A 23,044-nucleotide genomic window follows, 5' to 3' on the forward strand; every position below is an offset into this window, starting at 1 on the left:
TAGATTTTGTGATGGGGTTAGCCCTAACCAACCATAGTTGTTTGGTATTCATTTAGCTGGATCATGTTTTATGCATTAACAGTTTCTCAGGAGGACATTAGCCAGAAAGCTGGAAATGAAGAATTCAAAGTCTTGGTTCTTCAAATGGGCTTTATTATAAAAAAAAAAATCCCTGATAAAACATCAACACTTTTAAATGACGAGAAACAAATGTAGTAACTGTTACCTAAAAAAACAAAACAAGGAAACGGCCCGAGCATCACACACCACATCACTGAACAAAAATGTAAAGATACAATATATGAAGAGACAAAATCTCAACACAAGCTCAGGAAAGCAAAGCAAGCCTACTTCCAGTTTTGACCAACTGCATCCGTCGAGGCAAAACACAAATAGGTACTTCAAAGCAAGAGAAAGACAGAACATTGGGCAAAAAAAGACTTACCAGTCCATCATCGTACGTTTCTTTGTGAAAAATCAATACATTTCAAACACTTCACATTTTATATTTACCCTAGTGGAGGGGACAAACATGTTTTGTAACACGTTTACAACCAAAGCGGAGAGATACTATGTGAAGAAAGCAGGGTGGACCAATCAGTCACTGACGTCCATGTCTTCTTCGTGGTGATCGTCAGCGCCGTTGACTTTGGCCTGTTTCGCAGACCGCGCCGTGCCGTTACCTTCGACCGACCTAGGAGACAGAGCGGAGCCCTCTGAATCCTTCCTTCGCTCCCTCTCCTTCTCGCTGTCGTAGCCTTGTTCTTCTTCGTCATAGTCCCTGGTGATCTGTGAAAAGAAAAAAACAACGAATGTAAAATCTCTGCCCTGTTTTTAAATCGGGTGTGTTAGACTGAAGACTCGGTGTCAAACGTACTATAAACCGACCTTAACATCTCCTTTCTCGCCATCTGATTTCCTCTCCCACTCTCTCTCTTTGTCTTTACTTTTCTTTTTCTTGCTGCTGGAGTGTTCGTGCTCCTCGCGACTGCGATCTTTGTCAGTCTTGCGGTCGCGGTCACGGTCCCTTTCCTTGTCCCTCTTCTTCTCCTTCTTGTGTCTGTGGAGGGAAGAGAGGAAAAGTGTGAGGCGTCATTAAAAGACAGCGATGCCTTTAGAGTAAACATGAATTCAGTGAATTAAAATGCAACTACGTGCCAATTTTCCCCCTATGGTCCAGATCAAATGAACAGAACTACAGATGTAAAACCAAATCAACCAGACACACGCCAAGTTGTTTTAAACAAACATAATGGATGTGACAGCACCCATCATCATTCTTTATAAGACAATGATCAGGGTTCTATAAGAAACATAATGGGATTTTACATTTCTATTGTCCACAAATAGGTCACAACACACACACCAACCTTCGCGGAGACGGCGACCTGGAGATTCTCTTTTTAGGAGACTTTTTAACAGGAGATCGGCTTTGGCTACGACTTCTCCTGCGTTTCCTGTGAAGCAGAACGAGACGTTAACGGAGGTTAACGCGGTGTCCCGATTGGGTAGTCGTTGGACTGCAATGTGCTGCAGGACATGAAGAACCAGGCCTCCACTCACCGGCTCACACTGCTGGACCTCCGGGCTGTGCTGTAGCTTTTGGGTGGTGTTTTGGATCTTCTTCTCCCAGTGTCATCTTTCTTTCTATCTCTGTAGATAAATGAAAGGTTGTTAAATTTCTGACAGGACTTTTAATATCAGAAAAAACGCTCACGGCTGAGCTGTTAGTTAATTCACCTGGATCTGCTCGGTGATCGCCTGCTTTGATCTCTGGAGTGGATGTGTCTCCTGCGTGGGCTTTTGGAGCGCTTCTTGGTTCTCGAGTTCGATCGTCGCCTTGATCTGCTTCTAGTTCGCCTGAAAACGCACATTCAAACCTTTTAACATTTTCTGTATTGGCAGGCAAAATTTTGTCCTTCTCAACTGTTTACATTAAGAGAAAAGTTCACCTGTGCCTTGAACGGGATCTGGAGCGCCTCCTCCTGGACCTCGACCGGGACCGAGAGTGCTTCTTCTTACTCTCCTTATCTGCAGGTCGGCAGAAAACAGATATATCGTTTGGCATTTTCAACATTAGTGAAAGGCAGAAAAATACAGCAATGTTAATTATGCAACTCTGCAATTTAGACAAAAACAGACACTGTTTCAGAATGCAAAGACAACATCTGGGCAAAAGAGACATCCCAACTTTTGTCCACTCACTTCCAGGTTCAATAGCAGCCGAAATGAGAGACTGCGCCTCTCGGACTCTCTTCATGGCCTCTTCGATTTCTTTATTCTGTGCTTCAGCCTTCATGGCTGAATTCAGGTTCAAGCCTGCAGCCAGGGGATTCATTCTAAACACAGGAATAGTCATTAGTTGACTCAATGCTACAAACACACAAACATCCTTTTTCTTTACTTCGTAATTTCTGAATGCTTTTAAGGCAAAACATTTGCTTCTTTATACAAACGTACTTTGGATCTGTCATGAACTTTAACAGCTGATCAGCAGCCTGTGAAGAGAGAGAGTGTGAAAATGAGCATTACAATATGATAATATATTCTCATTTTCAACAATGCAGATTTGCGGGAATACAACACTAATCGTTGTCTCACCTGAGAATTCATGTTGGTTCCAGGGAAGCCAAATGCAGCCAACGCGTCCATGTTCGGACCAAAAGGGTTCCCTCCGATCTGGAAGAGAGAAAAAGTATGTGACGCGGTTTTGTTTTGCCAGCTTCTTTTTCAGATGTTGACATCTTACATGTAATCATACTGGTATGATTACATGTATGCTTTAAATGATGATAGATGTTGGTCCTCTTTCAGTTCCAACTCATCATCACACAAAAGACACGATTGACCTTAATATTTCATCCACCTGTTTTTTTTCTTTCAAATTTTCAAAAAGAGGAACCAAAATATATACCATAAAAAAATGGACTTGGGGTGAGTTTGTTTTGTCAATTCATGTTAGCAAGCTAAAGAAAATAAACCTACAAACAGCCTAAAGCCATGCAATGTTTGATGCTATGTTAGGGTCAATTAATCAAAAGATTATTTTCTCAATGAATCATTTGGTCCTTGTCAGATATTGCTAAAAGAAAATAAAAATGCATGTGACACTTTCTTGCAGCCCGAGATGATGTCATCAAACTGTCTGTTTTGTCCGACCAGCACTCTAGACCAGATCCCCAGGTTAGGAATCATGAATTAGAGTAGTAAATTTGGAACTAGAGGATATTTTTTCCATTTTTGCTTGAAAATTAGATCAAGGATATATAGATTATCAAAATGGCAGCTGATGATTTTCTGTTGCTAGATAATAATAGCAGCTCTATACATTATTTCCCAGTGAGTTTGAAGTCTTACACCAGCGTTGGCCATGGGGTTGGGTGTTGGGAGAAGTCCTCCTCCTGGCAGAATTCCTGCAATAGCATTTGCTGGCGCCAACAGTGACAAAGCTTTGGCCTCATCTGGAATAGATCCTATGGAATAAAATCAGGCATTAGGGGAAAACATCTTCACACGCATCAACTACAGAGACATTTTGGAAAAGACAAAGAAAATGAAAAAAAGTCTTCACACTGCATTTCTTCAAATTAGGCTCAACAAGATGGTTACCTTACAGATCAGTGGAGGGTTTCCTCAATTCAACAAAATCATTGAAGAGACATAACTATTGCTGGAATAAATCACACTACTCCAATGAACACTGCCAAGAATATATCACCTGAACGTGTTTTTTAAGTCATGAACCAAACGTTAGCAAGCACAGCTGCTTCTCCAGTTGGGTGTGCCCTCAATTTTCATTTAGACGTTTACTGAAACAAGCGACTCACGCTGGCGGCTTCGCTACTAAAAGCACAGAGAGAAATCGAGATACACACAACAAAGAGAAATTTAGGGATTTGGAGAGAACACTATACAAGCTAACAGTGTCTACTTACCAAAACACATTTCAGAGGATTCAATGGATTATTTACTGAATGGCAAACACAGAATTTAGGGTAAGTAGTGTGCCTTTTTGTACATCATTATTCTCATCTCCTTACCTGTCACTGCATCAACTAACCAAACCTGGTCAGAGGATGTCTGGTTTGATTAATCTGCACTATCACATTCAATGTTTTTTTTTTCATCTTTGTTTTGCAATAAGCCACTGATACTATTTCAAAAAAGGCTGAATTTTTTTACAAACAAAACACTTCATAATCAACTCATAGAAAATCCACCCCCAAATGACATCTCCATCACAAAAATACAGACATACAATATATGACAACATGTAAACAGAGATGCACACTGGAGAGAGAGAAAGTGCTGCAGGAGACAAAACTGTTGGATGGTACTTTCACCAGGGCCTGGTATACAGGACTGGCTGAGCCAGGAAAAAGAACTGTAAAACACAACAACAAAAGAAGACCACTGTTAAAGAGAATATTGCACCAACATCGTGTCATGTTGGGTGGGTAACTTAAGACAACTTATGACCAGATGGAGTTAAACCGTTATATATGACACACCCAATCATTGACCTGTGTTCCCAAACTTCACTCATACCAATATGACTTCTTTTTTTTTTAAAGGTCTGTGCAGTCAGCGACTTGGGACATCCAGATAACTGACAGTCATAAAAGGTTCTCATTTCAGTAGAAAATGTAAACATTCTTTTTTTTTTTTTTTTTTTTTAAAGGATGAGGCTGGGTATACTCTCTGTTAAGTTAAAACCAGAACCAACTATGTCTTAGTCAGTCTCTCAAATACTTTGATCTCCTGGCTCTCAGCTACAATCCCATTTGTTGCAACTAAAATCTTCAAAAAGCAAATTTAAATTCATAAAAAGCTCAGATTTCCAGAAACAGCTGTAGTAGTTTTCAGTAAAAGTTACTCCAACAGGACTATTTTCAGCGACAGATTCAAACACATTTGGTGCACTGGCGAGTATTTACACCAGCAGGAGCCTGTGGCACTGACTCAGAATTAACTGCAGTGCCTGCATTATCGTAATGAACCAACATGTTGCCCAGTGCAACCGCGTGGCTCACTTATGGGCTTTCATTCAATGTGCGTTTTTGGACATTTGTGTTTTTGTCTTTTCATAAGATTCGTTGACATCAGAAAATGTAGAATATTACCAGCCTCATCTGTTAAGGAACAAAGCTTTAGCAATAAAACTAATTAATGGCCAAGCAACCTTCAAAATAGTGCAGAATAAGCCCCCTTTTTCAGGCTAAGTCCTTGATTTCTGATGTTGATTATCTAAACCAAACCACCTAGAAAAGATAAATTAGACAGAAGAGGAGAGAAAGAGAGGGCAGAGAAAGAATAGTGGACAAAACGAGAGGGGTGGGGGCTTGAATGCTCGCCGGCCTTTTCATATGTCTACAATCCCCTGTTGGCAGGCAGAGGACCACTTTCATCAACGAGGGGGCTGCCTTTGCCTTCTTCACTACAAAATCACTCTCACACACACACAAACATACACACACACGCGCACAAATAACAGAGAGAAGTTTAACAAAGGATAGTCCAATGTGGGGGAGAAAATAAAATACACATGGTTAAGCATTCAAACAACTTCACTTCTGAACTTTTATGGTGTCTGCGGCGGCCACAGGTTCAGAACGTTCGACTGCTAGTCCAGATTTTGGTACACTGCGTTTTCAACTTGCAGAGAATATCACCGTTTTAAGGAAGCAAGCAAAGCTCATCAAGAGACTTGTGGTGATAGAAACTGATATGGCATGTGCTGCCACAGCATACCAAATATCTGACATTTGATGTCTGCTTGTTTTAAGCGACGGGGGGAGGGAACGGTATTACCCGTACCATTCAAATAATCCCCCCCCCCCAAAAAAGCTCCCTTTAACAGGCCAAGGTGAGCAGACTTAACGGGACAGATGAAATTGTTTTTACTCTTTTACACTGTCACTATTCAGTCACGAGTCATGCCGTTCAATCAACAAGGACCGCTCATAGATGGGGATAATTATGAGACAAACCTTCGGCGAACGGGACCACGATCAACGCTCTGTCCACGAACACGGTGTTGGTCAGGTGCTGGGACACTCCAACCGACTCCGGCTCCTGGAACTTAACGAAGCACACCCGGGACGTCACCGGCATCTGCGAATCACTGCCGAGGGAGTAAAAACGTTTTAGGTGAAATAGCAGAAAATGGCAAACTATTTATACAATGCTGCCTTTGACAACATAACATTGTCCAATCTCACCCACACCGCTTGTCTGTGGAAAAAAAATGCGTTCGGCGCATCCTTCATATGACATTATCCACACTTTACTGCCATAATAATGATAACAAATGGACATCAAGCGGGGTTTGACCAGCGTGTAAACAACAACGACACCCCTGCTCCAAGCTGTCCTCATTAATCAAAAGGGCCAGGATCAATGATGCTGGCTGGTTTATCATGTCACGGTACTATAAGTAAAAAAAAAATGGATGAGTGTATCTGCAGATGTTTAATCTACACTGAATGTGACACTTTAACACCCCCAGGTACTTGTAAGGAAATATTAAGATAAGTCTTAGTATTTCTGCCTATTGGTCTGCGAGTCAGGACACCTCCCCCTCTTGGAAACGTGTGGCAGACGTTCGATCGACAGATTCGTCACAATTGGAAGAAATAATCCTCAGTTATTCACCAAGTTAAAATCGCGATAGTGTGTGAAAGTTATGAGGCGGCAAGTTTAAAAAAAACAAAAATAAAAAACCCATAACAGATCCAGAATTGAAGGGTTAGCACTTCCGTACTTACAGCGTGCAACTTCACTAATATCAAAGCCGAAGACCCGAGCTGACGCCACAACCTACATTCATATCAGAAAGGATGTACGAGTTGCACATTTAAGCATTTAATAATGAAGCTATCTTTACGGGATCCCTCGCTGATGTGTGTGTGTGTGTGTGTGTGTGTGTGTGTGTGTGTGTGTGTGTGTGTGTGTGTGTGTGCGGAGCTCGGTCAAGTCAGATAACGAGGGACTTTAACGTGACTCGAGCTAACGTCCGCTGTTAGCCACGGGTCTGGTTAGCATGGGCCTCGGGCCCCCGCGCGGCCACCGAGCGCCTACAACATCCACCCAGGCGCCGCGAGTGCATCTCCATCGTCAACACGTGCGACAAACCGACATCCAGTCCACTCACTCTGGCGGGAATAACTTCAGCTCGTCGATGGATCCCAGAAAGCCGAACAGCGTCCTCATCTGCTCCGATGTTGTGCTCGGCGACACGTTCGTCACCTGCACCACCTTCGTGGTGTAATTCATGTTTTTTTCCGACTAAAAACGACTTAAAACAACGAAATCAATGTCCGCCGCGAAACTGGAGCCGAAGTGACGGTTATCCGCCGGTTAATAACTCGCCAATTTGAAGATAGTCAGCTCGCGAGGCGTTAGATCTCAACCACAGCTACCGACCGTTGCATTTCGCCGCCATGTTGTTTTTCCCGAGCAACGCGCGCATGCGTAGTAAAATATTTTTGTGGCCGAAGTATTAAAAACAACAAAAAAAAAACATTATAGGCACATTAAGATTCATTCGTTTATTTCCACCTCACATTAGCGGTCGGTGTTATATTATTTTTATACGCACAACTGTACAAGACTAAAATTATGTATTAACAGTTTTGACCTGCAATAAACAACCAACAGAGGTCGCCCTTCCACGCAAAGATCACAGAGACACATACTGTGACGTTTTTAACACTGTATCTGAGATTTTAAGATTAAAGTCGTAATATTACGATGGAAGGGGTTGTAACTCAGAAAGAAAGTCATACAATTTCAAGGTTGAAGTCGCAATTTAATGAGAAAATGTCATAACATTTCGAGGGGGGGAAAGCATTTTACCATTTCCTCCTCAACAAAAGAGACAATTTCTTTTCAAGTCCATGTGTTTTTTTCATCGGAATATACATAGTTTATTTCACAACCATTTTAAAGTCCTGATGGTTATGATAATGTGCAGCTGATGTGCTAATAGATGAATAATTTCATTATTTGTGAGACCAATACTAGTTTAACTTAACAGAATGCTCCACATTCCTCATTGTAACACAGGTTACAGGCTGATCCTCTGATATCCCACCTCTAAAATGACATTTAGCCTGGAATTATGTTTAATATTTTGAATTTTCCCGATAAAATAATGATTTTAATGTTTTAACCTATTTTGATTCGTAATATCACAACTTTTCCTTTGCAGTATTAGTCATATATTTTTTCCCTGGAAGTGGCCCAAATAGTCCGTCACACATAGAGACTAATGTTCGGTAGAGTACAAGTAAAGTCAAGTACTGTACTTAGATACAAGTTAGGGGTACTTGAGGTATTAACAAACGCTGAAGATGTGATGAACAAAAATCTAAGACTTTCAATCTCTAAATGAATATGATGAAATGACTTCAGTGGACTTTACTCCTCTGGAGTTTGCATGTTTTTGTATGGTTAGAAGAAACTGTGCAAAACAAAGAATGTGCATAAAATGTGTTTTCCATCCTCTCAGCTCCATGTCACCCTTAATCTGAGCAGAGCACCGAGGTCTGTCCGCACCCAGGTGAGATGTGATATCTTGCCTCTGGCAGTGAAAGCGGAGGCTTCCATTAAATTCCCCCAAAATGAAAAGCACTCATTCTTCTACTGTTCATTGCATCACAGTATGAGCGCTTTTGTGTGTTATTGTCAGTTTTTACCTCACACCTCACCATGTTTTATAGCATTACAGCATTTAAATTTAATTTTCCCTCATCATGTTATTGGTCTTGCTTCGTATGTTTATAGTGTCTAAACCCATACAGGCTCGGCACTTTTTCCTGTTCACCACCACCACTAATCTACCCTGTATGACTGTTGTTCTGTTGTTGCTCGCTTTCACAATTTCTAATCCTGACTGCTTTTCATCTCCTGTTGAAGGTCAGACTGAACACTGACAGAACCCCTTGTCAGCCTCATTCTGCATTCTTTGCCCACCGACCCTTCTGCTCAATTTAAGAGAAGAGAGAAAAACAAATATTTTTGAATTATCTGATATCACAAAGAATCTTGCTATTTAAAGTCAGTCCACGTGAGTTGGCAGGCAGGGAAGCCACACCGTAACCCTGCCACTGACACAAATGCCCCTGGCGAAACTCTTTCTACTAATGGTGTATTTTCCCAAGAGGAACAATACACTGCTTGTCTCCATGCTACGTCGAACATAATCCCTACACCTGGATTAGGCCAATTGTTGCATGGAGACAAGTATGTTAAGACATTTTGTGCTCACACCAAAGAAATTGCCACATTTGATCCAGTTATTATGGTGTGAAACAGTCATTGCACAACAACACATGATAATAGCAGTTATAGAACTGTTCACTGTTATTGCTGTTTCACAATATTTTTCAGATCCTTATTCTGTCACTGTAATTTTTCAGATAATCCTAATAAAATCTAAAATTAGGAGGTATTATTGTCCTCAAATACTAAGAGGTCTCTTTTTGGACTCTGTAACCTTAATCCAAATGGTACTTTCTATAAATTCATAACAATAAAAATCTAAATGAGAGCAATTGACACACATTTAGCCAAGGCTGGGTTATGTACTGGCTATAACTTTGAATGTTACATATTATGAGATACAAAACTTAAAACCGCAACCAGTTCTGTTGTTTTTAGGACTTGCTTCATTGCTCCATACATTGCATCCACATACAGATCTATATCTGACTATATCTATATATGACTCAGTATAACTATAATGTTAAGCTCAAAATCTGAACAAATGTTACAATTGAACCCCCACAAAAAATCACATGCACCATTGCAACACTTTTGCCAAGCATGGTTCTCTGTGGTAAATATTCACTGCAATAAATCCGGTTTCACAGGGGTGGACATTGAGTCATCCAGCAGAGGATATTGGCACAATGGGATTCTTGTTCCCGGTGCAACCTGATTGGCCACACAAAAGGTTTACGGTGCGGATTGCCAAGACTGTGAGGGGGACCAGACAAATAAATACCCCAAATCCATGGGGAGGTCAGAGACTTCCAGCTCAGGAGTGACCAGACGTTTTCTCAAGAGCTTTGCTTTGTGTGTTGCCACAAAAAGAAGGAAAACATGGTCAGCCGGTGAGTTTCTCATGAATAACAACTCTTCCAAACGCAATTTTTATTGATAAATTATATTCATTTCCAAAAGGTAACTAGTCGGCACAGCCTATTTGAAAACTGTGGTAATTTAGATCATTGTGTAGACATTTTGTGCAGCTTGACCCTGTGACCCTTTGTTGTTGTGTCTGCAGCTGATGACGGACTTAAACTGATCCAGTTTTTCATATCTTTAATCTCTCAGACTCGTACATTTAACTTGCTGGAAATTCCATCAAGTTTAACGCTCTTGGCTGCGACATTTGTTGATTTTTTTTCTGATGGCAGATTTGAGCACCCAGCTGGTGGCTACAAGAAGATTTTTGAGACGTGTGAGGAGCTGTCTGAGTCTCTTCCAGCAACAGTTATAGGTTTGTTTGCATCTTTCAGACAGAAATAGACTGCTGGCAAATAAATATTTGATATCCATATACCAATTACACTCATACAATGAGTCTTTTTCTTCTTTCTTCTAAGAACACACAACTGACACCCAAAGGAGGCTCTAAACACATCTAACCAACGTATTTCAAAAACAATGTCCCATTCAGGTTTATCATGTCTGTGTTCCACAGGGAGGATTCCTTCCTTTCTGAGGGGAAGTCTTCTCCGTTTGGGACCTGGACTTTTCGAGGTCGGAGATGAACCTTTCTATCACCTCTTTGATGGACAGGCCCTCATGCATAAATTCGACTTCAAGAACGGTGAAGTGACCTACTTACGAAAGTAAGAGTTAAAGGACAACACCTCAGGGTTGACTTTCTTTTTTCAGCCCATTTCTATAGATTACCATACTGCTGATCCTTTTACCAATAATGTTCACATTTCTGCAAGTGGATTATACTGAATAAAGAAATGGCTAATTATTTACTAAATCAGGTTGCCAAGTCACTGTAACACGTTTGAAATACTCAACAGCGAAACCTTTGATGAAATATTCATGCAACCTTTGAAGATATTGAACTTCTGAGAACGTCTTCCCCTCTCAACACCTTAACATGAAATAATGTTTTGGTCCACTTCTTTACCTAACCTTCCACATTTTGTCTTGTTAACTTGTTAAACACATTTAGTACTTACTGTAAGTTCTCCTACTGTACTGAAACTTAAGTGTTGTCCCCCAGTTGTGAGTTGCTGTGGATCTGCCAAGTGACTAATGTTATGTATTTAAAAATACATTTCGGTGAAACATTTTGGACGCTTATATGTCATGTTTTTGGAATAAGATTCTCAATTTTTCTCTCCTCTGCCTTAGGTTCATCAGAACAGATGCTTATGTGCGAGCCATCACAGAGAAGCGCGTGGTGATCACTGAGTTCGGTACATTTGGGTATCCTGATCCCTGCAAAAACATCTTCTCCAGGTGGGTCATTGTAGAATTAAAATTCAACCTGATATATTTTCCACTAGGTTCCCTTTTTCTTTCCACTGCTGAACATGCTGCGTCTGCTTTCTACGATCTCCAGTCTTTTACTCGTGTCAGCTAACATTTTAATCTCACAACATTACCTTTATGTGAAATGTAATCTTTTTTGTTTTTGTTTTGCAGGTTTTTCTCTTACTTCAAGGGTGTGGAGGTCACAGACAACTGCCTGGTGAACGTCTACCCTGTCGGCGAGGACTTTTATGCTGTAACGGAAACCAACTACATCACTAAAGTAAACCCTGACACGTTGCAGACACTGAAGAAGGTACATCATTTAAAATATATCACTGAATTTTAGATGTAAAAAACACTTTTAAACTTTTTGTGTTCCTACTTTTCTTCATATTTCAGTAATGTAAAATGCACCTTCTCTGTGCAGGTTGACATGTGCAACTACATCAACATTAATGGAGTGACAGCCCACCCTCATATTGAGAATGATGGCACAGTGTATAACATTGGAAACTGCATGGGGAAAGGAGCAACACTGGCCTACAACGTTGTCAAGATCCCACCCACACAGAAAGGTCGGCATCACTGGGATGCAAAGAAGCACATGCCGTCACTTTAACACAAGTGACCCAGATTTACCTAAATATACTAATGAATGGTAATGCAGGATTAAATTAAACACAGTGACTCCCCTTTTTTGGAATCGCACCCTCTTTAGACAGTATTAGGATTAGATAATGTGTCTTTAGAATTAATATAATTTCGAAATGAATGTGAATTAGGCATAAAGTAACACCTCTCAAATATCACAACCTTTGCTCTCCTTCTTAGATAAGTCCGATCCCATCGAGAAGTCCAAGGTGGTGGTGCAGTTCCCCAGTGCTGAGAGGTTCAAGCCCTCCTATGTGCACAGGTGTGTGATTTTGTCAGTCAATCCGTTTCATAGATGTTGTCACAAGAAAGTTTTAATGACGTCGCCTCCAAAAAATTTCAGCTTCGGCATGTCAGAAAACTACATTGTCTTTGTGGAGACCCCGGTGAAAATCAACCTGCTGAAATTCCTGAGCGCCTGGAGCATCCGAGGCTCCAACTACATGGACTGCTTCGAGTCCAACGAGAGCCAAGGAGTGAGAACCTCGAGCGGATTGATATCTTTATCGAGTTTAACCCCTCAAATTATCACCAGCCCACCTCAACTAAGCTCAACTATTTTCAATGTACTTTTTGTAGACCTTGTTCCACCTTGCCAGGAAAGAGCCAGGAGAGTACATCGACCTCAAGTTCAAAGGGGCAGCCATTGGCATGTTTCATCACATAAACACCTACGAGGACCAAGGGTTCATTGTTTTTGACCTGTGCGCTTGGAAAGGGTGAGTGAATAACTCTTATATAAGGATTTTCCCATATATATTGATATTAGTGTACTTGCGTGTCTAACCATTAGTTCCTTCTTGCAGATTTGAGTTTGTTTACAACTACCTCTGGCTGGCCAACCTGAGAGCCAACTGGGAGGAGGTGAAGAAGGCGGCCATGATGGCGCCCCAGCCAGAGGTCCGCAGATACGTCATTCCCCTGGACGTTCACAAGGTGAGTCACTTGTCTTGTTCATCCACACGGACACAAGTTGCCACCTACAGATGCAGAGTCTATTTTGTTTTCTTGCTCTCACCCTGCCGTGCACACAATGTAGGAGGAGCAAGGGAAGAACCTCGTCAGCCTGCCGTACACCACAGCCACAGCGGTGATGCATGCCGATGGGACCATCTGGCTGGAGCCTGAGGTGCTGTTCTCCGGGCCTCGCCAAGGTGCCGACGGAACCATCAAACTTTCTGGTGGACACATTCATTTTTAATATCAGCAAAATATCGTAATAATTTAACCATTTAAATGTTTTGGTTTTTTAAAAATAGCATTTGAGTTCCCTCAAATCAACTACAGCCGGTTTGCAGGGAAGAATTACACCTACACCTATGGCCTGGGTCTCAACCATTTCATTCCAGACAGGGTATGTTATTAAAAGGGCTCATAAGTCATTAGTGAGTCGGAGTGTATAAAACAAAACTGCTTCTTAAACTGTTGCTTTGTTCCCCTGTGCGCAGATCTGCAAGTTGGACGTGAAGACCAAGGAGACCTGGGTGTGGCAAGAACCAGACTCCTACCCCTCTGAGCCCCTGTTTGTCCAGACTCCTGATGGGGTGGATGAGGATGATGGTATGTCATCTGCAGCATATACACATTAGATTCATTTCTACGCCGTCCATGATAGAAATTGTCTAACGATAATCTCGCGTCGTGCCCGACAGGTGTGCTGTTGACCATCGTGGCGGCTCCCGGCTCCCAGAGACCAGCATATCTCCTCATCCTCAACGCCAAGGATCTGTCTGAGATCGCCAGGGCAGAGGTGGACTGCAGCATTCCCGTCACCTTCCACGGGATGTACAAACCCTAATGCGGCATCACTCAGGACGTGTCCGGTCCTTCTGCGACTAGATGACATGTGCCAACTTGAATGTAGTAGAAGTTCTATCCCTCAAGTGTCTGTAATGGTTTAATTAGAGAAATGGATTTGTTCACATGTTGTGTCACTGGTATTTCATGGTTAGAGAAATAAACTCATCAATATCAATACACCCTGCTGTTCTGTATTCATCTGGTATGTGACATGTTCATTAACTAGGTGGCTTCATGAGCTTTCTTATAACAAGCAAACATTTGTCCCCAATGCATCAGCTGGCACAAATGCAAGCGGTGCCAACAATCCCTCGGTCTAAATTCTTGAGATATTTGTAGAGATTGAATATGTTGCAACACAAAATCTCATTACGGTCTCATTTGAACAAGTGACCTTTTCCATGTCTGTCCTCATTGTGTTGTCTTGAATCTAATCTAAAAAGGGAGGGCAGATCTTGCAGCAGCTCAAAGCTGATCAACTGTGAGAAAGGGGGAAAGAAGGAAAGAAAGAAAGTAAGTTGCAATTATTCTTTTTCAAGTGCATAAAGATGAATGTGACCCTTGTGATCAATGTCATGAACCCAAGTAAACAACACACACTTCATTGTTTGTAGATTAATTCGAGAACGAGGCATCCATTTGGTCTGATCTTGTGTTGACACCGTGATTTACCCTCTGTTTTTGTTTATTACAACTCCAGTCTCTCAGATGTTCCTCATAGGCATAGTGAGTCACATGGTTCGTCCCCTGCTGATGCAAGATCATGAAACAAAGCATGAAACATTACTAATGTGGATTTGGCTCGATGGCAGTGAATGGAGAACCATGATTATCCAGGTAGGATTTCATTAATGAAATACACAAAGATATATTTTGCAATTGTGTGTTCTGTAATCCCTCATTTTAGTCAGTCATAGCGTTACAGATCTTCTCATTTGCGAGCCTTCAGTCCACTGTACACAGACCACCAACAGTGGAAATGAGGACAAATGCCTTTTTTCATTGATTAAACAAAACCGATAATGTTTTTTTTGGTGTGTTTATTTTTCTTTCTTTTTTTTTTTTTACATGAGGGCTTTTGGCCATCCAAAAAGAAAGTAAGAAAATTTAACAAAAGAAAAGATCACAGGAAATATTAATTTTCTGAATAAACTAAAGCTGAAAAACACAGCAAAGGAAAGGCTCAATGGAAAACTTAATATCTCAGTTTTTTTTACTATCACACCATAAGAGGAGTCTCTCACAATCTGAAAATCGGTTGGGGCAGAGGTTTGCATCGTCAGGACTCAGCCAGTGTAATAGTTTTTATATATTTACTGTCCTAAACACACAGTGGATGATTTTACATACATTTTGGAACATTCGTTAAAAGGTCAAGGTAACAGATAAAACACAAGTAACAGAAAAAGACAGCCACACTGCCACCAAACAAATGCACAAATACAAAGGAAACCAAAGATTTTGTAACTACTGCTACAGTGAATGGAAACAAAGCTTTTTAAATTAAAACATTAATTGTACTGTAAACAAAAATATTGTGACGTATAACAATGTGAAATGAATAGATCCCAAGTCTTCATTGAAGGGGCAGTTTGACATTTTGGGAAATGCGCTTATTTGTTCTGTTGTTACATAAAGCGAGATGCTGACGAGCTCAGTTTAGCAAGCCATTGGAAGCAGCTAAAATTCTGTTCTGTCAAAAGAAAATATCCTCACAGCACGAGACACTGTCATTAACATGCTATAAATTGTTTGGTGAATTTGCAGATGAAAAGAAGTGTGAAAATGACACATTGTTGCTTTTCAAGTAGATGCGTGCTCTAACTGTTTTTTTTGTCTAACTCTTTTAAAACATTACTCTCTGTGCACAGATTTAGCAAACTACAAATTAATTAATTTGTGGGATTAAGAGCTTTTGGTACATGTTTCATTCTTACACAGAGCCAGTCTTGCCTTAATTCTAGCGACCCTGTCTCTATGGTAGGCTAACTGGCTCCAACTCCATACGTCCCGTTGACAAGAGAGTGGTGTCGATCTCATCAAACTCTCAACGAGAGGGTAAATGAGCAGGTTTTTACAAAATGTCAAACTTTTCCTTCGACCTCGAGCAAACCTCTGTCCCTTTTACAAACACATAAAACACACAAGAATCCAAACTCCAGCAGAACAAAGCGGAGGCTCACACTACTGAATCACGGATTTCATGAAATACATCTTCAGGCTTTACTTCAACGCGGTAAGTGACTACTGATAGCTTGGAAATTTTTATGTTTACCAGCTATATAACTTTTGCATCTCAAGGAATGAAGTATTGATAGTGCAAGGATGTAAGGTACATATATTAATATATTGTTTTAGATACTGTCCTATAAGTAAAGTGCAAATCTCTGGATCAGATGAGAAGTGTGTGTGCAAGCATTTCTAATTTTTGACCGACTGATCCACCTGCCCATGCACAAATGAGCCCTTTACACTGGCTGCCAGCTGCTTCACACGCCCTCTGGTGAAACATTCACATTACACATCGTCATCCCTTCAACTCTAAGCATTTTTTAAGTCTGGCTATTCAGTGTACAAACATCATGTGGTTTTTATCTCATCACTTATAACTAGAATCACTTATAGACTTCGGGTGATTTACTTTAAGTATGTGTATAATTTTGTGTAAAACTCCTGACTAAAAGGAGAATTTCTTCTTCTTTTGTGTGTATTCCAACATCTCAAAAGGTGAGAGTCAGTAGAAGATCAATATGTTACGGATGTCTTTGCTCACTGTTGCCACAGAAAACTTCTAATTTAATCTGACGGATGTCTAGCAACACCTCAAAGCATTTTGGTCAATAATTTGTCAGTTTAAATCTTCTATCTAACTGGGCATGAAGGTGAAATGGTGTCAGCTGAGGAGAAAACACCACTGAGACCGGCTCAAGTGGAAATGCACAGTCACAAACCCGCCCCCAGTCACACATGCTCACCATCAACGCTGGATGCAGCTCCGGCATGAGAAACACACACAAACACAATCATACAGGGTCGACTTGAAACAGTTTCTCACTGACTCGTGTAATTGATGTTTAAGACCAGCTTATTTAGACTTGAGGGCATGGAAGGCAAACATTAGGTGAGTCAAATTTGAAATTTTCAAAGTGCAATACCACAGCCAACCTACCCCCCCCCCCCCCCCCCACACACACACACACACACACCTCCTCACATTCTGTAAAAGGGCAGTTGTAGGGTTTGTGTTTTGGAGTCGGGGCTGGAGGGGGGCCATGTTTGATCTAAGCGTGGGAGTGGAGGGGTGAAAAATCAGTTGGTCTCATAGGTGGAGAGTAGGGCAGCATCCACGGGCTCCATGCAGGAGGGGCAGGTGAAGGATCTCATCAGCCAGTCGTCTATACAGTCCATGTGGTAGATGTGCATACACGGTAGGAACCGGATGGGGTCCCCGTATACAAAGTCCAGCATGCAGATCACGCACCTGAAAACGGATGAAAGGAAGAGCTTGAATACATCACATCAAAAATGATCTAAGATTTACATTATTGTGATATCTTTGTAAAATTTGTCATTTTGCAGTGTTAAAAAAAAGATACATTACAATTATGTAGAACTAACAATTAGTCCTTCAAACAGGTAGTTGAGCAACCGAAAGCTACTCATCAACAATATGGACAATTGATACTTCATTTTAGGGTCTTAATGTGAATTCTAATTACAGCTCTTCTGTTTATTGTGAAAGCGTTGTTTGGACAAAATAACAAATAATTGTAAAAATATGAAAATGTCAAATTGAACTTTGTTTTGTCATATTTTATAGACTAAAAGCTGAATAAAATACAAGACAATGACAACCATCATTATGATTATGCTAAATAGATAAATCATAAAGCCTGAGGAACCAATCCCGTCACATTGCAGGGGGTTTACATATTGTTTTATATATCGTAGCAAACCTCTGATGCCCCGTTTTGCTGTAAAAATAAAGTGGATATCGGAGAAGCCGGGTTGAAGTTGTTTATCTGTATTTTGCAGTTGTAAGGGCGTGATGATAAACGTGTAATCTTGAGGAACAAAGAAGAGTTTTTAGGGGTTCAATTAATACTATAAGAGGAACTTGAATTTGACTATGTCATTGGTCGATCAGCTGAATATTTCAGCACACAAAAATAACAATAACAGGTTAATTCCGTTCCGCCTGCACTTATGCTGCATATAGTGCTTCGGTTCCCTGTATGGATGAGCTCGGACGCAGCAATACAAAACGCTCACTCTCGGATCTTTTTCTCGGAGCCGTCCTGCCCTCCATCATAGACGCCCCTGGGGAGGTGCTGGATGAGGCCGATGCGCTGAGCTATGCGAATCTGCTCCTCCTCTGTCAGCTGTGTGGCCAGACGGGCCTGGCTGGGTGTGGGGTGGTACATGGGCATGTGAGCCTGCTCCTGGTGACACAAAGAGAAACGGCAACACAGAGTTATCCTCCGGATTCAGCTGACGTACACCGGGATCAACCGAGGGACGAAAGATGAAGCAGCAGTTCGCTGAATGACATATCGATCCTGTGGATGTGACACAGACACATTTGTTTACTCAGACACAGTCGAGGGTGACGAACAACACCTGCTGTATATTAATATGTATGCCTTCGACTCACGCCGTCCCACGTGTGGCAGACAGACACTCGTCTGTCTCGGGGTTAGTAACCATATCATAGACGATCACCTGGTACGGCGGAGGTGGCTCCAGGTCCGGATCGGTCCCATCCGCGAAGCTCGCCCGGTCCGACTGGGACTCGTGAAGCAGGGAGATGTCGTCTGATGTCGGGGACTTGAGACAGTTGCCCATGTCTTCGTGTCCCCGCCGCGGTCGTCCTCCTGGCCGACGTTACAAAAAACAACAACAACAAACAACAACAAAAAAACAAAACAATCGGATCTCGCTGTTGCTAAAGTTGCCCGTCGGTGGCTAATGTTAGTTTTGTCCTTCCGCTATTCCAGATACGATGACTTGATACTCGTGGTATAATATACTCATGGCCATAAAAGTCAAACGTAAACGCGAAACGTTCAAGCAGACGTCCGAGCTACTTCCTCTTCATGTTTACACTGAAGAACAAAACAAAGGGCTCCCGAGCTAAAGACAGCTGGCAGTCGCGCTAGCTCCTCCTCAGCTCACTTCCTTGGTGAGTGTCACTCATTCCTGCGTAAGAAACGGAATTCCTATGGAAAATATCGACTCTAGCGGAAACCGTGGCCGATCGACTGCTCGGCCTGCGGAACGGCCCGTAGCGACATCTCTGCCTTTTAACTTCGTGAGTGAAACTACAGTTTTTCTTCCTTGCTAGCTCTTAGCTCTTTCTTCAGCCGGACGTCGGTCCGTTGGATATGACGTAAGGCTTGTAATTCTGCGCCTCTGATTGGACACATATCTGTGACGTGGTCCGCAAAAGGGGGCAAGTCCCGCCCCCTTTTCATGTCAACACCAATTGATACTTCACCCCCCCCCCCCCCCCCAAAAAAATATATAATGACAATAATCCACAGTGTATTCATTTACTCTGGTCAGGTTTAAGTTGTACAGAGCTTCATCGGAGTAGACCTTTCAGATAGATCAGATATTTTGACTCACTAGTAAATTGGATATGGTCAAATAGTCTTTATTTGCTCAGGGTTTATAACTGAATGGAATAAGAAGCTTGTTTGGGGGTTTTTTTTCACCCGAAGTCAGATGCAGGGTACAGGGCTGGGTCTCTCCATCTGGCAACACAGATATCTTCTAAAACTAAGGATCCTAATGATGTCAGTCAAACCCGTCAGTCCGTATAAAACAAAACAATACATTTCAGAAGTTAATTATTTTCTTGTTTGTTTAGCTGTTGATAGCTCCCCTATCCATACAATTTTTCAAATTTGGATATACCTGAAACAGTAGTACGTTCCGTGTCTATAGCTCTAAAATATATATAAAAATTACCAATAACAATGGCAACTTGAGGACACCTTTATTTGTATATACAGCTTTTGTACACATAAAAACCCACAAATTATTTGCATTCCAGGAATTTATGATACAAATCTCCATGTTTTTGGTTAAGTGAGTTTCACAGAATCGGCCTACTTCAGGCAAATAAAACAAACACACAAATCTTAAAATGAAAATTTTCAAAGATTCCCTTACCTTTAAAGCTCATCAGCTGATACCGTTTAATATTCTTTTTTTCCTCTAATGTTACAAACAGCATAATTTATCTGTACATTATTAGTAAGTAATAGAGTAATGTTAATTTGTGAAGCAAAATGTGTCATGGTGTGTCTACGGTGTTTCTACAGTCATCGTCTGAAATGGTTCATACAATATTCACAAGGAAGAAAAAAGATTAAAAATAGATGAAAGGTCAATTGTTTTTGGATCAGGTCATGTAAAATTATACGCCCGGTAAATCAAACATAAAATGTAATTGTTGGAAAGTTCTCATTAAAAAGGTGCAGACTGGCAAAATAAAAGAAACAAAGAAATTTTAAGGTTTGGTGGGGGTATGATTTAACAATAACACAGGGTGAAATAACAAAAAAGCATCTTTTCTCCGTTATACTGTAACTGTATTCTTTTCTGACAACTTATTATGTTCAATACCAAAAAAAAAGGAAAATGACTGGGAGAATCAGGCAGTTTTCTCCCTGCATATTCATTCACACTGTAAAAAAAATCCAGCATTATTTAGTATTAGTATCCATATTGTCTGGTAAAGTATCAGATCACCTCATCATGATGGCTTGTTGTATTGATCTGGTCAAATAAATGGCAATGGTTGTGATGATCACAATGTATTTACAAAACAAATAATTAATTATTAAGAAAATGTAGTTACATATTCACACACCCCACAGGTAAATACTGTTTAGAGCAACACTGAATTATTTAGGAACATCCTCAGAAATGAAAATACATATATTGACACAAATTACATAATTTGTATGTAGTATTTATTTCATTTATTTTCTGCATCCCAGCACTATCTGAGATGTATTATTACTCTCTATCATCAAGTACAAGTCAGGAAGTAGACCTTATTTATTGTCAGTGTTCTGTGTGAATTGGCAACTACAGTTTCAGGAAGTATTGTTCTTCATCATTTTGGGTTTACATTTGACCAAATATCCAAAGAGCTCACGGCCTCAAAGCACTGATGCAAAAAGACCTTCACTCTGTACACTGTCGTACAGTATCCTCCGCCGACACCTCTCAGGGATTCCCCCCCCTCTTCCAGACTCTGCCTCTCATCCCTAGCACCTGTCGTCCTCCTCTGTGTCGCTGAGAGGATCGCAGCCTGCAACTGAGGCCGTCTGTGCCAGACGCTTCCGAAAGTGTCCGTTGGGGACCTGCCAGCCAGTCCGCAAACGTGGGCGGGCCGAGCTGATGGTGTTTGAGCGTCCCAGGCTGCAGGCCACAGCTGCCTCAAAGGTCAAGGTCTCCATGGGTCCAGAGGGGTCTGGGCTGTGGTCGCCCTCTTGCGAGGCCAGGAACGGTTCGGAGGGGTAGCGCCGAGGCGGGGACGGGTGCTGGCCGGCCTGGGCCCCCCTCTCTCCGGCAGCCTCCTCTTGGGTCTCCCAGGTGGACTTACCCCGCCTCATGGTCTCTGGGCTGCCCTGTTCATCCTCCTCTTCGCCGACGGATGCTTGTGTGCGACACACGAGTGGGGAGTAGGAGATGTGAGGGCGAGAGCGGGTCGGGGTTTGAGATAGCGGTCGTCGGCCGCTGGGTGTGCTGGACTCTGAGGTGGAGGGCACTGGACTGTCTGAGCTGTTGCCCTGAGAACAAGAGGAACTTGGATTACATCATATCAAAATTTAATAAAGTCCAAGGAAGTAAACCGTTTGTTTTTTAAGTGAAGTGAGTAAAGCACGTTTGATTTGGGACAACATTCTGTCAGTGACAATGACCTACATGTAATTGTGAATTTTTCTAACCTACCTGTTTATCTCGGGGGCGTGCTCGATCTACGCTGGAGGATCGTGACGGCTGCAAGCTTCTTTCCTCTGAGTTACAACGAGATTTGTCTGGAGAGAGGAGGTGACAGCGCTCCTTAGAGCGGCCACGCTCCTTGTGTTCAGACCGAGAAACTAGTGGACAGAATACGACAGAATAAAATAAGTGATTGTGAAGAGTGTATCTGTAAAATGTCATCAGTGTTGGTGTATAAGCATTGTGACTTAAACTGCTATGGTAAAAACAGACGAGTCCACTAACCAGCAGCCTTGTAGCTTTTGTGACGAGGTCGATAAACTCGCTCAGGACTCTTCTCATCCTCCCAAAGACCATTGACCCGCTGATCCCCAACAGTGGACGCCGAGCGCTTCATGGAGCCACTCGCAACCTCCGTCTGCTTGTATGTGAAAACACAGACACAAATGCAAGAGCAAGGTACATATACAAAGGAAAATGTAACACATACTATACTAACATTGAGATTATTTAATTCAGAAATTTGTAGACCAGTGCAGTGTGTTTAGCAATTCTTTATCATACTTTACACATTATATTTTAGTATTTCTTTTATTCTGGAGGTGAAAGAAAGAGGCTGAGGTAAAAAGGCGAGGAATCAGCTGATCACACCCCATTCTGACAATTCATTGACCCTAATCAGACTCCCAGCATAGAGCAAAGACAAACCAAAACCATCATATTTTAAACTCAGCATCTTGTGCACGAAAAGGACCGAGGCACCGTGGCATTAAAGCCCATGCAGCCACTGAAGTCCAAGAGATCCAGCCCGAGTCCGTGTCGTGGATGATGTGTGTACCTGCGATTCTACAGCCAGACGGGGCATGGAAGAGGCCCGCACACACAGGCCCCTCCCTAGCGGAAGCTCCAGTGGGGCTTCAAATCCCCTACTGCACTCGCCCACCTAGGTGAGTACAGAAACAAGAGAGGAGGGCAAGGAGAGACAGAGCACCACTCAGGCTCGTCCCTGCCAGGACCGCCTCTATAGACCAGGTCGGGTGAGAGGGAGGGCAGCCATGCCATTTCATAACTGAGGGTCATCTACCATAGCCATCACCCTCGCCATCCAATCAGAAGC

At 41.9% G+C, this 23,044-nt stretch overlaps 4 protein-coding genes across 17 annotated transcripts in view; 1 reads left to right on the plus strand and 3 right to left on the minus strand.

Moving 5' to 3' along the window:
• Positions 1–130: 130 nt before the first annotated feature.
• Positions 131–7,467, minus strand: LOC118311259 (serine/arginine-rich splicing factor 11). Of its 4 annotated transcripts, none has more exons than XM_035634968.2 (12): positions 7,154–7,467; positions 5,991–6,124; positions 3,358–3,473; positions 2,602–2,679; positions 2,461–2,498; positions 2,206–2,339; positions 1,953–2,031; positions 1,741–1,860; positions 1,564–1,653; positions 1,371–1,457; positions 889–1,060; positions 131–789 (listed from the first exon to the last, which is right to left on the minus strand). In XM_035634968.2, exons 1-12 carry the CDS (start codon positions 7,273–7,275, stop codon positions 598–600), a joined length of 1,362 nt encoding a protein of 453 aa, XP_035490861.2. In that variant the 5' UTR covers positions 7,276–7,467; the 3' UTR covers positions 131–597. The 4 variants fall into 4 exon arrangements, with proteins under 4 accessions (XP_035490861.2, XP_035490864.1, XP_035490865.1 ...); XM_035634971.2 differs by lacking the exon at positions 7,154–7,467 and adding an exon at positions 3,719–4,384 and having other exon boundaries at positions 5,991–6,128; XM_035634972.2 differs by lacking the exon at positions 7,154–7,467 and adding an exon at positions 3,719–3,843 and having other exon boundaries at positions 5,991–6,125.
• rpe65a (retinoid isomerohydrolase RPE65 a) lies at positions 6,762–14,144 on the plus strand. Of its 3 annotated transcripts, none has more exons than XM_035634964.2 (16): positions 6,762–6,841; positions 8,513–8,563; positions 9,876–10,118; positions 10,425–10,507; positions 10,712–10,862; positions 11,392–11,499; positions 11,686–11,827; positions 11,942–12,089; positions 12,346–12,427; positions 12,509–12,641; positions 12,745–12,884; positions 12,972–13,101; positions 13,205–13,319; positions 13,425–13,519; positions 13,614–13,725; positions 13,818–14,144. In XM_035634964.2, exons 3-16 carry the CDS (start codon positions 10,108–10,110, stop codon positions 13,961–13,963), a joined length of 1,596 nt encoding a protein of 531 aa, XP_035490857.1. In that variant the 5' UTR covers positions 6,762–6,841; positions 8,513–8,563; positions 9,876–10,107; the 3' UTR covers positions 13,964–14,144. The 3 variants fall into 3 exon arrangements, with proteins under 3 accessions (XP_035490857.1, XP_035490858.1, XP_035490856.1); XM_035634965.2 differs by lacking the exon at positions 6,762–6,841 and adding an exon at positions 7,781–7,796; XM_035634963.2 differs by lacking the exon at positions 6,762–6,841 and having other exon boundaries at positions 7,825–8,563.
• Positions 14,145–14,988: 844 nt separating this feature from the next.
• LOC118311150 (RING finger protein 11) lies at positions 14,989–19,360 on the minus strand. The gene is made up of 3 exons (XM_035634725.2): positions 18,688–19,360; positions 18,238–18,407; positions 14,989–17,446 (listed from the first exon to the last, which is right to left on the minus strand). Exons 1-3 carry the CDS (start codon positions 18,808–18,810, stop codon positions 17,275–17,277), a joined length of 465 nt encoding a protein of 154 aa, XP_035490618.1. The 5' UTR covers positions 18,811–19,360; the 3' UTR covers positions 14,989–17,274.
• A 589-nt stretch (positions 19,361–19,949) lies between these two features.
• The window catches only part of LOC118311371 (voltage-dependent R-type calcium channel subunit alpha-1E), a 43,978-nt gene continuing 40,883 nt past the window's right edge, over positions 19,950–23,044 (minus strand). For 4 of the 9 annotated variants that reach the window (XM_047332195.1, XM_035635185.2, XM_035635184.2 and 1 more), the window contains 4 exons: positions 22,766–22,870; positions 22,213–22,348; positions 21,937–22,085; positions 19,950–21,773 (listed from right to left, as the gene is read on the minus strand). In XM_047332195.1, the coding sequence (XP_047188151.1) occupies positions 21,249–21,773; positions 21,937–22,085; positions 22,213–22,348; positions 22,766–22,870 (915 nt within the window). In that variant the 3' untranslated portion in view covers positions 19,950–21,248. The remainder of the gene's footprint in view (positions 21,774–21,936; positions 22,086–22,212; positions 22,349–22,765; positions 22,871–23,044) is intronic. The other 5 variants (XM_035635186.2, XM_035635183.2, XM_047332194.1 and 2 more) reach the window with 3 other exon arrangements.

Source organism: Scophthalmus maximus, chromosome 5 (assembly GCF_022379125.1).
Source record: "Scophthalmus maximus strain ysfricsl-2021 chromosome 5, ASM2237912v1, whole genome shotgun sequence".
Classification (NCBI taxonomy): domain Eukaryota; kingdom Metazoa; phylum Chordata; class Actinopteri; order Pleuronectiformes; family Scophthalmidae; genus Scophthalmus; species Scophthalmus maximus.

Coding starts and splice junctions, on each gene's coding strand:
- LOC118311150 (XM_035634725.2), bottom strand. CDS start 18,810: ATGGGCAACTGTCTCAAGTCCCCGACATCAGACGACATCTCCCTGCTT. Junction 18,408..18,687: donor AGCCACCTCCGCCGTACCAG/GTGATCGTCTAT, acceptor TTGTGTCACCAG/GAGCAGGCTCACATGCCCAT. Junction 17,447..18,237: donor TCCGAGAAAAAGATCCGAGA/GTGAGCGTTTTG, acceptor ATCCGTTTTCAG/GTGCGTGATCTGCATGCTGG.
- rpe65a (XM_035634964.2), top strand. Junction 13,102..13,204: donor TTCCCCTGGACGTTCACAAG/GTGAGTCACTTG, acceptor CACACAATGTAG/GAGGAGCAAGGGAAGAACCT. Junction 13,320..13,424: donor GTTCTCCGGGCCTCGCCAAG/GTGCCGACGGAA, acceptor TTTTAAAAATAG/CATTTGAGTTCCCTCAAATC.
- LOC118311259 (XM_035634968.2), bottom strand. CDS start 7,275: ATGAATTACACCACGAAGGTGGTGCAGGTGACGAACGTGTCGCCGAGC. Junction 1,861..1,952: donor AGATCCCGTTCAAGGCACAG/GTGAACTTTTCT, acceptor GTGCGTTTTCAG/GCGAACTAGAAGCAGATCAA. Junction 1,061..1,370: donor AGGTCGCCGTCTCCGCGAAG/GTTGGTGTGTGT, acceptor TTCCCTCCACAG/ACACAAGAAGGAGAAGAAGA.